Source organism: Lepidochelys olivacea (assembly GCF_965140295.1).
Source record: "Lepidochelys olivacea isolate rLepOli2 genome assembly, chromosome: 10".
NCBI lineage: Eukaryota > Metazoa > Chordata > Testudines > Cheloniidae > Lepidochelys > Lepidochelys olivacea.
Genome location: NC_140420.1, coordinates 50,493,027 through 50,507,785, shown reverse-complemented (window position 1 = coordinate 50,507,785; position 14,759 = coordinate 50,493,027). Strand labels below are relative to the sequence as shown.

At 41.5% G+C, this 14,759-nt stretch overlaps 1 protein-coding gene across 5 annotated transcripts in view; it reads left to right on the top strand.

Annotated features, from left to right (window-relative positions):
* TMEM266 (transmembrane protein 266) overlaps positions 1-14,759 on the top strand; it is a 123,919-nt gene that overhangs the window by 82,103 nt on the left and 27,057 nt on the right. For all 5 annotated transcript variants that reach the window (XM_084640422.1, XM_084640424.1, XM_084640421.1 and 2 more), the window contains 2 exons: positions 1,097-1,212; positions 13,696-13,882. In XM_084640422.1, the coding sequence (XP_084496548.1) occupies positions 1,097-1,212; positions 13,696-13,882 (303 nt within the window). The remainder of the gene's footprint in view (positions 1-1,096; positions 1,213-13,695; positions 13,883-14,759) is intronic.

Genomic DNA, 14,759 nt, shown 5'->3' with positions numbered 1-14,759 from the left:
TGAGCATAATTAGCTGTGTGCCAGGCCTGTTTTGCCCAGGATTCCAGGACATGCCTCCATTGGGAAGCACTTGGAGAGAAGCGAGGAGCTCGAAGAGTTAAGACTTCAGAGAACAGGAGCAGTGTCTGAGCATGAAAACAAGAATTCAAGGAAGGGGCTATTAGCATAGGTGGAGGGCAGTCAGATCTATTATTAAACTGTAAATTGTTTTACTATCGGTGTATGGGATTCCAGGACGCAGGGAAGAGGAATGCAAAATGAATGAGGCCAAAGCAGGATCACTTTGCTTCTGTGAGAGAAAGAGCGTGTCACAGTGGCATTTGTGTTCTATACACTGAGGACTCCGAAGTTCCAAAGGGAGGGTATGCAGCCCTGTACGGGGAAGTACTGAGACCAAAGTTCAGGATCTGATTCAGGTTGTGAAGAACATCAAGAAAAACAGTAAAATTTGCATAGTCCCCTGAACAAAGTGAGCTGGCCTTAACTGTGACTTTGTGAAGATTTTCAAAGGCATAAATGGCAGGTAGGCATCCATCTCCTATTGGAAGGCAAAGGGAGTTAGGTGCTTAACTGCTGTTTGTACCTTTGAAACTCTCACCCTTAGTCTATTTCCCTCATATAGGTATTTCCTGCAGTTGTATTTAGGAGTCTATGTTAAAATGCGTAGGGCTCTGGAATAGCTCCTCCTAGAAGCTGGTGCACAGCCATATGTTTCAAATGTTATCGGGACGTGCGGAATACAAAGCAGAGAATGCTCTTGACCTGCCATTTAGAGGATCTGTGATAAGTGCTGGAATAGATCTACATTAGTGTAAATGTATTTCAGCTCTAGTTTTGCCTGTAACTCAAGTGATGGTTCGCAGCTTGGGATCTTGTGGTTGCAGGTGATGGAATTCCTTCTCCAAAAGAAATGCTATAGTTCAATCATAAATTGCTGCGTTTCATGCAGGAATTACTGAGTGAAATCCTATGGTCTGTGTTAGTAAGTCAGGTCGGATCATGATGATTCCTTTTGGTTTTAAAATATATGCAGACATCTCCTCTGATAAGCTAAACTACTGCTGAATTTCTTCAAGCACTTGTTTGTTTTTTCCAGCATATGTGCTGCCAGTGAAAGTAGAGATGGAGATGGTGATTCATCAATATGAGAAGGCAAAGGTCATTCAAGATGAGCAGCTAGAAAGACTAACCCAGATCTGCCAAGAACAAGGGGTAAAAATTCCATTATATTTTTATTTACATATTGTCTGTCAAAGACACTGGTTTTGTAAAGACTGAAATAGCTCAAATAAGTTGCCAAGGTCAGAGGTTTGAAAAATTATTACTAGGAATTCTATTCAAAGATGAATAGAACTTTAGAACTCTCTAGGATGCTAAAGTTTCTAGCAACTTTCAGGAAATTGCAGCCTGTGTTGTACTTATCCTTACCTCCCATTTGTAGGGATCTTCAAACAAACATTTGTTGTTTGACAGGTTGTCTTTTCCCCTTGCTCCTGTATGAGTACCTTTAAGGGGATAGTGACTGTTTTTTTCATTTTTAATGGAAGAGAATAACTTCAATAACTAATTTCTCAACTATCGATACATCAGTTAGACTCCTTTGACCAACTCAAAAATGCTGCAGAAGAAGCTTCTACCTAGTTTTTGGGAAAGTAAGCTGGTACGCCCCAGTACGGCTTCCCCAGGCGCAATTTAAAGGGCCTGCGGCCCTTTAAATTGCTGCCAGAGCCCTGCTGCCGGAGCCCTGGGGTAGTGGGGATTTAAAGGGCCCGGGGCAGTAGCAACGGCCAAGCCCTGGGCCCTTTAAATCATCCCCAGAGCATTTGCTGACAGAGCTCTGGGGAAGCGGCAGCGGGGCTCTGGGGACAATTTAAAGGGCCCAGGGCTCCAGCCACGGCTACCACCCAGGGCCCTTTAAGCCCTAAGCTAGAGCCCCCAGCTGCTGCTGTTACCCCAGGGAGGGGGAGGAGGCATTTTCCGTTACAGGGTGGGACAGAGCTGGCTCTGACCTCCTGCAGCCCCACCCCTTCTGCCAAGGCCCCGCCCCTTCCGGGGGCCAGAGCCGGCCCTAGCCCAGCCCCGTACCAGTAAGTCCCTAGACTTACTTTCACCCCTGCCTAACCCCCACTGTAGATGCAGCTAGGTCAATGGAAGAATTCTTCCATTGACCAAGCTGCTGCCTCTCGGAGAAGTGGGTTAACTACATAGACAGAAAAACCCCTTCCATCAATGCAGGAAGCATCTACATTATAGTACTACAGTGGCACAGCTGCAGTGCCGTAGCTATGTCTCTAGCTGCTGTAGACTGGCCATAGCCCAGGTCTCCTAGTGCTCTAGGATCACGGATTGACAAATGTAGCTCTCATTGCATTAAGGGGAGGTGCAGATAGTCTGAGTTAAGAAATTTCCAGTGCCTGTTCTTTTCATAGACTGTTGTTCATAGTTCTGTTTGGACACGGTTTGTAACGTCAGCCTTAACAAGTTTCCAAGTCTTAGGCCCCAGGCTTCCCAAAACTTACTTACATTTAAGTACATGTGTAAGTCTTTGTAGGATTGGGGCCTTAATTGTTCCAGATGTTAGTAACAATGCTTAGCACAACTTCACATCCATTAACTAATTCATCCTTCAAATGCCTTTGTGAGTTAAGTAGGTAAATAATATTATTGCCATGTAGCAAATCGCCAAAGACTCACCAGCACAGCGCCTCCTGCTGGTCATCTTGGGAATTAGCTCAACTCCAGCTCCAGTTGCTGGCTGGTGTCTCGCCTACCTCAGGCCCCATGTCCCTCCCAGACCCCAGTGCCCCTTTACCTCAGGGTTCTGCCCCCAGCAGTATCCCCTTACTCTGGGTTTCCCTTCCCAGGGGAGCCCCCAACCCTCTAAACCCACCTTGCCTCAGTGGCTACTGCCAGTTGTCATCTAGCCCCCACTCACTGGGGCAGACTGCAGTCTGTCATGGCCACTCATCCTTGGCAAGGGGTTAGGACCAGCTGCCTCTGCCTATTCCCAGGCTGCACCTCTGTAGCCCCAGTACCTTTGTAAGTCTTCACCAAGGCCTGCAGCCTGGGGGTTTACCAGGCCAGAGCTCCCTTTTCCCTTTTCCCCAGCACTGCACTGCTTCCAGTACCTTTTTCTCCCAGGCAGCTAGGTCCTTCCCACTCCAGGGCTAGAGTGAGACTTCCCTCAGCTCCTGGCTCACAGCCCCTTTATAGAGCCAGCTGTGGCCTGATTGGGCAGGCCACACCTGCGGTCAGCTGCTCCCTCAGCTGCTTTCACTCCTTTTCCCAGCCGCAGCCCTCTGCAGAGCTGCTTTTAACCCCTGTTTTGCGAGGGTGGGGCAGGCGCCCCACTATACACCATTTCAGAGATAAGAGAGAAGTGATAATTGACTAAGACCATGCAGTGATAGAGCGAGGACTTGAACCTACAATTTCCTGAATCCCATTCCAGTGTCTAATTTTATAGCCCACGCTATTTGGTTGCCACTCTTTCCTAAAGGGACAATGTCAGGTTAAAATCATCCATTTTTAACAAGTGCATTTCCGTATCCATGTTACGGGTAATTCCTTCAACTATGAAAACTTAAAAAGTATTGGGCCTTATTCTCTCTCACTGTCTTAACATGGGTGAGGCCCCTTTTCCCTGACAGAATGGTATAAAAGGGTCTTAGAGTAAATGAGAATTAGTCCCATTATAGCTAATTTTTCACAGTTTGTGCATGTGTTTTCCTTCCTTCATTTTTCTAACATTGGACAACAAGAATAAGCCAGTCCCTTTTTCTTTGAGTGTGTGACATTTCACTTTTAGGTTCTCATACACTAGCACAAGGCTAAAGGCTTTAGTTTGAGACACTGCAGGATAATGATTTTATTTTCCTTTTTGTTTTTCAATTAAAATCTCTCTTCACTGGAATCGGAAGAATGAATTTTAGTTCAGGGAAATGTTTCTCTTGATCTGAGGTTTGGTGAAAGCTTTATTTTCACAAAAGCTAAATTTTGGGATGCATTTGGCTAGATGGTGCCCAGGAGAAACCATTTCAGAAGGAAGCCTGTCATCCTTACTCAGGGAAATCTCTCATTCACTGGGAGTTTTAGTTGTGCAGAAAACACAGGGTCAGTTGTCAAGAGAGAGGATAGGCTCATTTCTGGCACTCAGCCCAAGCCAGGCTGAAGCAAGAGACAGGAAGGGCACCACTCAAGCACTGGGCACAAGACAAAGGAAGACATACAGTCTAGAGGGATGGCAAAGTATCAGAAAACTAGAGCAAAGTCCTACAAATGCTTTCTTGCATATATGGTTAAATACTGTCAAAACCTAGCATCCATAGTCTGAGCTGTAATGATTAGTGCACCCATACATCAAACAAAAAGAAATGTTGCATTACTTGATGGAGTAAATCAATGGAAACAGAATAGGGTCTCTCCTAGCTTCGAGGTGGCATCAGCTACAGAAAAAATATATACTAAAGAAAAATGACAGCATACTAATCTCCTTTGTTTTCATATCTTGCATTCCTGCCAAACAAATGTCTGAGCTATATATTATGAGGTAAATGCACTAATTTGCCTCAACATAAGACATTGACACAAGAACTGCATCCTCCCTTCATAAATTGACACTTTCATAAGCGAGTGGAGAATAAGCTGTCAGCATTATAATAGTCAAATTGACACTGTATGTAGTGTGTGGTTGAGAGAACATATCTTAATGTTCTTTAACATCTAAAATTCTGCCCGGCTTCCGAACACCAGCTTTTACACCATTATTAACATTTTTAGCTTTCTAAATGCAGACCTCTTCTCCTTGGAGCTTGCTGGCTTGAAAGTTTGTGTTCATATTTTTGAGCTAACTATGTGGATTTTGCACAGGAAAATTCCAATAAAAAGAGGTTCCCCTACGATGGTAACATCTGGAAAAGACACATGCAAAGAGGAAAAGGCATTATTTTTAAGTTTCAAAGCATCGTATATATAGTGAGAGATTAAAAATATGGGGCAGATCCATAGCCAGAATAAATTCCCATAGGTCCAATGGATCTACAACAGTTTACACCAGCTGAGGATTTGCCCCATAGATGCGTGTATGTGTGTAAGGGTCAGTTCTGAGCTGCTTATTCAGGCAAAATGCTCAGTGACTTCAGTGAGAGTTTTGCATGAGTTAGGAACTCAGGTTTAGTCTAAAGAATCTGGACAAGAGAGAAGCAAGCGGACTAAAAAATGAGTACTCTTCCTGAAGTTTATATTTTGAGAGCAAGCTAGTGATTCACATTGAGTTACAAATTATCATAGATGGGTCTGGTAGCACTGTCTGTAGTTAAGGCTACCTGACACTATCCATTGTAAGATCCTGTTTTCAGTTCTTATAATTTTGCCAAACATTAACCATGGTGACCGAAATTTTTCATTTCTGCTGTCTGCCTCTGGCTGAATTTTTCTGGAAAATTTCACCCAAAATGGTTCAGCTGTTTCTGAAAAAACGGTTAGGGAAAATATGTTGTTTTGCTCATGTTAAAAAAAAAAATTCTGGCAACCTTTTCTTGAGTGTCCCTCTAATGCCCCTTGGCTTTGGAGCAAAATTTTCACATTTGGCAGGATGGTGGCCTGTGTGTCAGGGATGTGCTTTTTTTTCTGTGAAAATCTGCCCAAATCTGACCAAGTTTTAAGCCTTTGAAAAATCACATTTTACACATGATCCATAAAGACTTGCTGGGGCTCCATGAAGATTCCATCCATGCTGAGTACTCTCCAGGCCAGGTCTGAGCAGGACTTGCCCTGGAATTGTAGCTCTGGGCTGCGGCAGGCTGAGTCCAGGCACCGGAACTGGAGCACAGAGACTGTCTCTCCTGTGGTCTCAATGCACCCTGTGCTAGGTCCAGGCAATGTGGAGGAGAAAGCTGCCTGATTCAAATGCTGAGGGGACAAGAGAGAAACCTGAGGAGGGGAGCTAGGAGAGTAAATTGAGACCAGGGGCTTGGGGATGAGGGGAGACTAAGGCTGGAGGTGGCAGGAAAGTGGGGAACTGGAAGTTGAGCTGGGGAGACTAGGACCAGCTGAGCAAGAAGACTAAGACTGAAAGTCAAAAGAGAAAGGAGACTGGGATGGCAAACCTCTGGGATGAGAGGAAGGAGGTGGGGGAAGCAGAGAGAGACAATGATTTTATAGATATGACATGTTCTGTTTTAAAGAGAGTAAAATGGACAGATCACATTATACCACTTTGCACATAACATCATAAGTTATGTGTACAATTTATCTTTTGTAAATGTGTTATAGAATAGATCATAGAGCAGATGTAACAGTGAAGTCTTCTTTAAAAAAATTAACAAACAGAAACTATATGTATCCAAATACTGACTTGCTCTTTTAATTGCATTTATTTTTATGGGGGGAGCTTAAAGGGGGGAAGGGAGATTGGCAGATGATCAGATATCACATCTATAAAATACATATCCATTCTGGAATGACAGAAGAGGCATATATTTGCAAACATAAAAAACTCTTTCCAGATGTTGAATTTTGGCTGGTCATACATTTGAAAGTCAGAATATGTTTTATGAATTAAAGTACCATGCACTACTATTTCAACGTTTTCAGTGTCCCCCTGAAATTGTTTGAATTTGTGGTATTTTATTCAGTACCCACATGTTAGAAAAGCTACTATTAAAAAGAGAAGGCAGTCAAGGTAGAAAGTATTAAAAATACTGACATGACATAACTGCATTATTTCACAAAACTTCACAAATATTAGAACTCACAATAATAAGTATTTATAAAATGGACTGGGTTAAACTATGCACATTGTAATTTTGTACTAAAGATTATAACAAGCACACAAAGTTACAGGTGAAACAGTTTTATCAGACTACCTTAAAATAAAAAATGAATCCAAAGCTTTCATTAATGGGGCAGATTCCAAGCAAGAAAGGTGTAGCTGTAACTTTGGTGTCAACTGTGAGTGAATTTCCATCCCACTACCAGTTCTGGTTATAGATCCTCAGTTTATGAACTTTCTTGCATAACTTCTTGCTTAAGAATGCTTCAGCTTATGATCCAACCAAGACTGCAAATACAGTCCTATCACAAGAACTGCTTTTCTGTCAAACCATGCAGCATTGAGTTTTTCATCATTATTAAAACCATAACTATGGAAGCTAAGATATATTTTTTAATTTAGTAATTTATAAAACAGCTGCTAGTTTAATGGCATGGCTATTTAGCTGGTAAAATTACCTATCAGAGAAATCACTTATGTTATCCTTTTGCAATAACTTTAATTTATTTCTAAGTATCAGTCATTTTCCTAGTGAATGGCAGGAAGCCAAGGTCATCCTGTGTTTCATTCTGACCATAAATCGTTAGTTTGCAACTGTCTCCTGGTTTTTATTGTTACCAACAATGGCTAAACTAATGGAAATAAACATTGGATTGTATCCCAGTGGCAGATGAGTTTTAGGGCAGGGCATTCTGTACAGACAGCACTAATAGAATTGAGCAAAATTAATGCTAGTGCATTAGACAGGAGTTAGCTTCTGGCTAAAGTGTTCATTGATCTCTCCAAGGCTCTGTCAATCATACTCTGTTGCTGGACTGTTAAAGAGAAGTAGGATATGATTCACTGCTAATTCTGTCCCTTCTTGATTCTTATGAGTGTTATACAGCAACAGACAGGATGGGTGGCACTGTTTATAAATCCAGTCAGATAATGGCAGATGTTCCCTAGAGTTCCATATTGGTCTCTGTCATTTTATCTGTTTATAAATAATTACCTAGTGCATTGCATTAAGTGAGGATATGCATTGTAATGCACTCTAATTCTTACTGTTTTGTTTACAGCCAAAGCATCACTAATTGTGTTTTAGCAGCATGTACAACTAATTTTGCAAAGGGCAAGTTAGTTTAATTCTTCCAACAATGTAGTAAAGAGCTTTACCTCCAAAATTTACAATCTAGTTATGACTCCCTTTGTTAAATCCTTCAGAATGATTGGATCGTTTCAAAAGCCAATCAGAATTTGAAGGCAATTTCTCTCAAATCGGTGTAACTACCAACCAAATCACAGGCTTAAAAAATATTAAGAATCTTGAGATGCTTAATGTTCTGGCTTAGAATTTGCTCAGCCAGTGATGTAATTGTTCAGTTACTATAGACTGAAATGGTAAGAAATACTATGCCCAGTATAACACCAGAAAAAGGGTTCATAACAGAAGAAAGGAGTTGCCTAATCCCACAGAAAATGGCTTCAAACCCCTTTTCCTCAATAATGAAAGCACTAACGCTTCAGTCATGCACAACACGTTTATTTTCCTCACTTCAGCACATATAAATATGAAACCCATCTTGACTATATCAATTCGTATTTTAAATAATAGTGTAGACATAACAAATTATCCACAGTGAGTGAGTGTAAGTTTGGCCAGTCTCCCTTTTACCTGTTTCAAAAGAGGCATATGACCCAAGTCCTGTGAAAATTCCAGAGGTACAGCTGAAAAAAGTGCTCCAAGTTTTGACTCTCAGACAGTGGGACAACAAGATAGATTCTACCAGGTCTAGAACGAATTGTAATCTACCTGGTATTTTCTGAAGCTGCTGGAAACCTGGTTCCTTTTAGATAAAAGTTTTTCTTAGATTGTAAGCTGTTTGGAGTGGGAACCATGTTTTCGAGTGTGGAATTTTTTTGTTTGTTTCCCCCCCAGCACTTTGGACAATAGGAGCCTGTTCTTGATTGCGGCCTTTGGATTCTACCACAATATACCTAGTTAAAACAATAAGCTGGTTTTACAATATACCTAGTTAAAACAAGCCCAAAAATTAAGACATTTTGGAAAGCTGTTGGAGACTCCATAAGGGAGATAACAGGGTGTCAACTGTTCGATAATTCTTTAGTATGTATATTAACTTGTCTTGAAAACTCTGTATCTTACAAAAGCCATAAAGAATTGATCACTCCTAGTTGTTGCTACAATTACTACAGCAAAGTGGTGGAAGAGGAGTGACTGCCCTCTAAATCTATTGGCTGGTATCAAAAAGTATGGGAAATTCTGATACTAGAATACTTATCCCGTCAAGGCAGAGGTTTAGAGGGGAGAAGCAAAAAAGATAATTACTTACAAATCTGATGGAAATTTTTGGAGTTTCCTGGAAGAGGGTCATCACCCACCATCATGTCTGGTAGTTTGAGAACTTTCTTTGAAAATGAAGGAAGGGAGAAACCCCTTTAATAGTCAGTTAAACTCAAAATTAAGATAATAAAATAAGGAAGATAGATAGGAACCATCTTACTACTAGTCATAACCTTTATTTTTATTGGCTTGTTTATACTAGATAAACCTATTTTAATAAATCCTATAGCAGTATTCCAGCATCTTAAATGTCTTATCTTAAGTATAAAATACAACAAAAAATTAAGTTATTTAATCTCTCTAGATCAGGGATCTGCAACCTTTGGCACGCAGCCCATCAGAGAAAGCTGCTGGCAGGCAGGGACGGTTTGTTTACCTGCAGCGTCCACAGGTTTGGCTGATCACAGCTCCCACTGGCAGCGGTTCGCCGTTTCAGGCGTATGGGGGCTGCGGAAAGCGGCGTGGGCCAAGGGATGTGCTGGCCGCTGCTTCCCGCAGTCCCCATTGGCCGCAGATGGCGAACCGCAGCCAGTGGGAGCTGTGATCAGCCGAACCTGCGGACACTGCAGGTAAACAAACTGTCCCGGCCTGCCAGCGGCTTTCCCTGACAGGCCGCGTGCCAAAGGTTGCCGATCCCTGCTCTAGATGAATAATTGGATGTAACTAATTTTAAAATGATCCTTTGGGTAGATCCCATTTGTGAGCTAAAATGATTAGAAGATGTCATGTCTCATTCTTTATTTTTCCCTAAATATTTTAATAAATATCCATTTGTTTTTCATAGCAGTATTAGTTTATAATAGCACTAAATGGTGATTTTCCCACTCTCTTCTTTTCAAACATGCTAACTTAAATTAATAGATTTTTTTGTTTTGTAAACATTTTTAACAGAATTTCATGTATCTTATTTACTGTTGTCAGTAATCATTTTAAGGGTTTGCATCTCAGTTGGCCAAACTGTATAGGTTACCTTACATAAATAATGGACAAAGTGGGAGTGTCATAAAGATCATTAATACAACACACTCACTCTTCTGCCCTGGTGGTAGAAAAGCTGTAGCAGACAAATGGTAGCATTTTATGCCCACTTTCCACTGATGTAAATGACTGCACAAGTTTCGTGACAGTGATGAATGGGAAGTTAGATGCTGACAGTTCCAAATGGAGGGGGGAGAGCCTACCGCAACTCTTTATAGCTGGGTGGGTTTCAGTACAGTGTGAGAGTCATCAGTATTTCGGCTATTAACTTCTACGTTTCTGTGTCCTGCTGCTCAACACACATGCATTCCACTGAAGTAAATAGAACTATGCTGATTCACACTAGCTAAGCATCTGGTCATCTAAGTGAATTCCTTTAACAGTAACTCTGATCCTCCATGTTGGTCTTTAGCCAAGCTGAACCAGCATAAAGATAAGGGTGAAAACAGGACAAACAACCGGATCATATTTGCAAAGAGGAATAAAAAGGGATTCACATGTTGTTGGGGAAGTGTATAAGGCCCATATATGCTTCTCATGCCTCAAAAACAGGGGAGGGAAACTTTCCACACTACCAGAGACATCAAGTACAGATTTCTGAGGCAGATAAAACTAGATGCTTTGTAGAAATACTGGTTTCAGAGTAACAGCTGTGTTAGTCTGTATTCGCAAAAAGAGAAGGAGTACTTGTGGCACCTTAGAGACGAACCAATTTATTTGAGCATGAGCTTCCGTGAGCTACAGCTCACTTCATCAGATGTAGCTGTAGCTCACGAAAGCTTATGCTCAAATAAATTGGTTCGTCTCTAAGGTGCCACAAGTACTCCTTCTCTTTTTGTAGAAATACTGTACATAGGTGCACACTTTAGCAGGGCTGGCAATTTGGTGTGTGGTTTTGTCCTTTGGCCATAAGATGGCAGTAAAGCTACTTCTGTTGTTTTACTTTCTCGGCAATATTGCACTGTTCACCTGGATTACTGTTCTTCGCTATCTCTGTCACTCCAGTTTCACTCACAGTCAAAATATTTATCTTCAGCCAAGCTATGAATTTTTCCAATTTAGGTCATAAATATTTGCTTTGAGGAAGTGGAATTGTCTAGAGATTAGAGTACAGAAGTGGGAGTCTGGAGATCCAGTTTCTATTTACATTTCTGCCACAGATTTGTTGTGTGACCTTGGGTCAGTTGCCATGCCTTGGTTTCCCCATGTTGTTTACTTATTGTAAATAGTTTAATCTGTTTGCTTTCTGAAACAGCTGAAATTAAAGTTGGCTTTTGTTTTCCAGTCAGTCATGAACAAGATTAAAAGAAAAAGAACAGCATCTTTACTAAATTAAAGCTTTTTGTTGCAATTATTATTAGTGCTGGTGCTTTGGTTTCTGATGCTCAATATTATTAATAAAGGGAGAGATTATCAAAGGCACTAAGGACTCCCACTGAAAGTGAACAGGAGTTAGGCACCTAGCTGTTCTTCATGCCAGTGTAAATCTTCCCCATAATCTGTTTCTTACCTATGATTTGTGTGGTTATTTTAAAGATGAAATTTTGTGAGATTTTATTGCACTATTTTAGTTCATGTTCTTGTAAAGATTCAGTATTGAAAGTTGAAACTCTGTTATCCACCTGCTCATGGTAGTGTCTAAGCTGGAAAACAGAGAGATCTGTACAGGCAATGGATAGGTCAGGGGATTGGTAATGAAATGTAAAAACTTTCACCTACAAATTATTGGTTCATATCTGGCCCAAACTGGCATTTATGAAAAGTCATTATCACCATCTGGCTTTTGAAGTAGGAAGCTATTGTGAAAGGAGTTGAGGGTCCCAGTCCTGTCCTTTCTTCGGTCATGTCTACACTTACAAGCTTACAGTGTACCAAAGCAGCTGTGCCACTGTAAGATTGCTCATGTAGCTGCTGTATGCCAATGGAAGAGAGCTCTCCCATTGACATCACAAAACCAGCTTAACGAGCAGCGATAGCTATGTTGGTGGGAGAATATCTCCCGCCAGCATAGCACTATGCACACACGCGTTTATGCCAGCAAAACTGTCACTCAAGGGTGTGTTTTTTCACACCCCTGAGTGACAAAAGTTTTGCTGACGTAAGTGCTAATGTAGACATGGCGTTAGTTAATAGGTAGCCACAAAACCTCTACTGTCAATATGCTTGTTGGAAGTTTTAGTGGAGAGCCCAAGGATTGACAGGGGATAGAGACTAAATGACTCCCTCACTCCTTACATGTGTGTCTTACAGGCCAAGTGCCATTCCCTGTACTGTGGGTAGAAGACTTCAGTCTCCAGGGCTGCCAGTCTGGTATCTTTTTTTCAGTACAGGGAAGCTGTTGTCCATTTCCCACTCCAGTAATACATGAATCTCAACCTGGAAGAGCCCACTTCTCTCTATAGCTGACCACTAATCCAGTGTTCGTACTAAATCAATGGAGACCATTGCTTTGATAGCCTGACAGTCTTGCTGAATCATGGCTTTTTAACAGTCCTGCCTTACATGGAATGAACTAGGACCACCACATGTATAATCTGACAGCAAGACGGATTTGAGTCAGCATCTCAGAGACGAAAGCCAGAACCATATTCAGTCAGCTAACATGCCATTACACACAAGTTTTTAAGAGCTAAGTTGCTAATTTCCCTTCAGTTATGAAAGTGTAGTGACAGGTGCATTGCAGTGTGCACGCTGTTTGGCCATGCAAAGTCTTTTCAGATCTTTCAGTTAAGAGGCACAATGCTGGAAATTTGAAATGCATTAACCTATCACTTCACTAATTTTCTTTTCCCTCTCACTGTGTGTAATTAGAATTGTATTGGTCACCACCGTACGTCTCCATCTTTTGAAAGAGTTGCAACCCAATGCATTCCTTCCTCAGAATTGTGGTGGTTTAGGTGTGAGGGTTGTAATGCAGAGGAAGGAGTGAAGAAATCCTCAGCCCTCAAATGAGGATTCAGAGGACCACTCCTGTCCCTGCCAGGAGGGAGATTTCTTGCATCACAGGAGGCATGTGTCTGTCAAACACAGGGAAATATACTGGCTCTGTCATTGAGATTGCTACAGTCTAGCTCTCTGCCTTTTGGTCATTGTCACTTTTATTGTACACAGTGCCGCCCAGCATAGGATGTAGCTCATTCAAAATAATAGCAATAATGGGTCAAATCCTGACCCCTTCCCTGCAGTTCTAGAGGGCCTTGCCTGTAGCAGAACTGCTGTGGTTCAGTTGTTTGAGGGAGGAGGTCCTTGGGTGCAGTGGGGAGAATCCCCTCCATGGAATTCATTAGTGCAAAGTCCAGATATTAGAGCTGTGTGTCAATAACAGGAATCACCCTGAATGATGGTTGAAATGATTATACAGTGAAACCTGTATTGGAGGTCACACTTATTAGGGAATTTCTTCTCTTAAGAAACTGCCCCAAAGTGTATCTCCAAACCTAATTAATACAATTTCCCTCCACCTTTCTTAGAAGACCATCAACATCCAAGCAACCAAGCAACAGCTTGGGTGCTCATCTAAACTCCACATTTCTGGGGAATAATGATTTCCAGGTAGGGTTTACTTGTGTCACATCATTTTATGTTGTTTTTCCCCTAGTTTGAAATTAGGCAGTTGAGAGCCCACCTAGCTCAGCAAGATCTGGACCTAGCTGCTGAGAGGGAGGCTGCACTGCAAGTACCCCACGTGCTGAGCAAACAGAGCAGCAATAGATATAAGGTAGTGGCAACTGGAGACTCAGATGATGAGGCCACTGAGAATATCACCGAGTTACGACCACCACGAGGTGAGTGCTATGTATAGTACTAATTGCTTCTGCTGTTACCTTACATGGAATTGTTGAATTCACTGATTATTCTCATTTTACAAGTGAATTGATTACATTCCCTGGAGACTGCACTTCCCCATTTGCAAGGAAGCCAGGTCTGCTTCAAAGTGGCAGATGTTCTATTTGTGAACAAATTCCAGCCAGAGCCAATAAACTGACCCTGGAAGAAAATGACTATGATGCTCTCCTTCATGGTTTTGATGCTTATACCCAACAAGCACTAAAGTGCAGCAGCCAAGTCAGAATTGGCAAAAAATTATTCGCTCAGTGATAAAAGCTTGGAAATCAGGAGGAACATTGGAAAACATTATCAGCCTTGGGACCACCCACATTTCTGTGATTTGAAGCAGGCACAGGGCAATTTTGAATTGATGTCACATCTCACATCTGCTTGTCTGTCTGTGGAGCAACCTGGTCTCAAAATATTTTTATTAATAGTCAAATAGTAATATTTACAGTGAAACACTCTTTATAGGGATTTTTATAGTAACAAATTAAATATGTTGGGCCACATTTGTCCCTGATGTCGTCAGCACCATTACATTAGGGATTTATTTGACCTATTGTGCTAACGAGCCCAGTTTTTAAACATGGTCACCTAGGATGAAGACCCTATTTCTCCAAATCACCATACATATATAAACATACACACATCCCTAATATGAATGTGTCTGATTTTAGTACCCAAATGCGGAATTATGCACCCTCGCTTTGGTACCTAATTTTAAACATAGGGATCCATAGAAACCCTGCATCTTCTGTCGTATTCTGGGAGCTGTATAATATACTGTGAACATTAACACTGGGTTAGCAAACAGTAAAAACAAAGACGTAT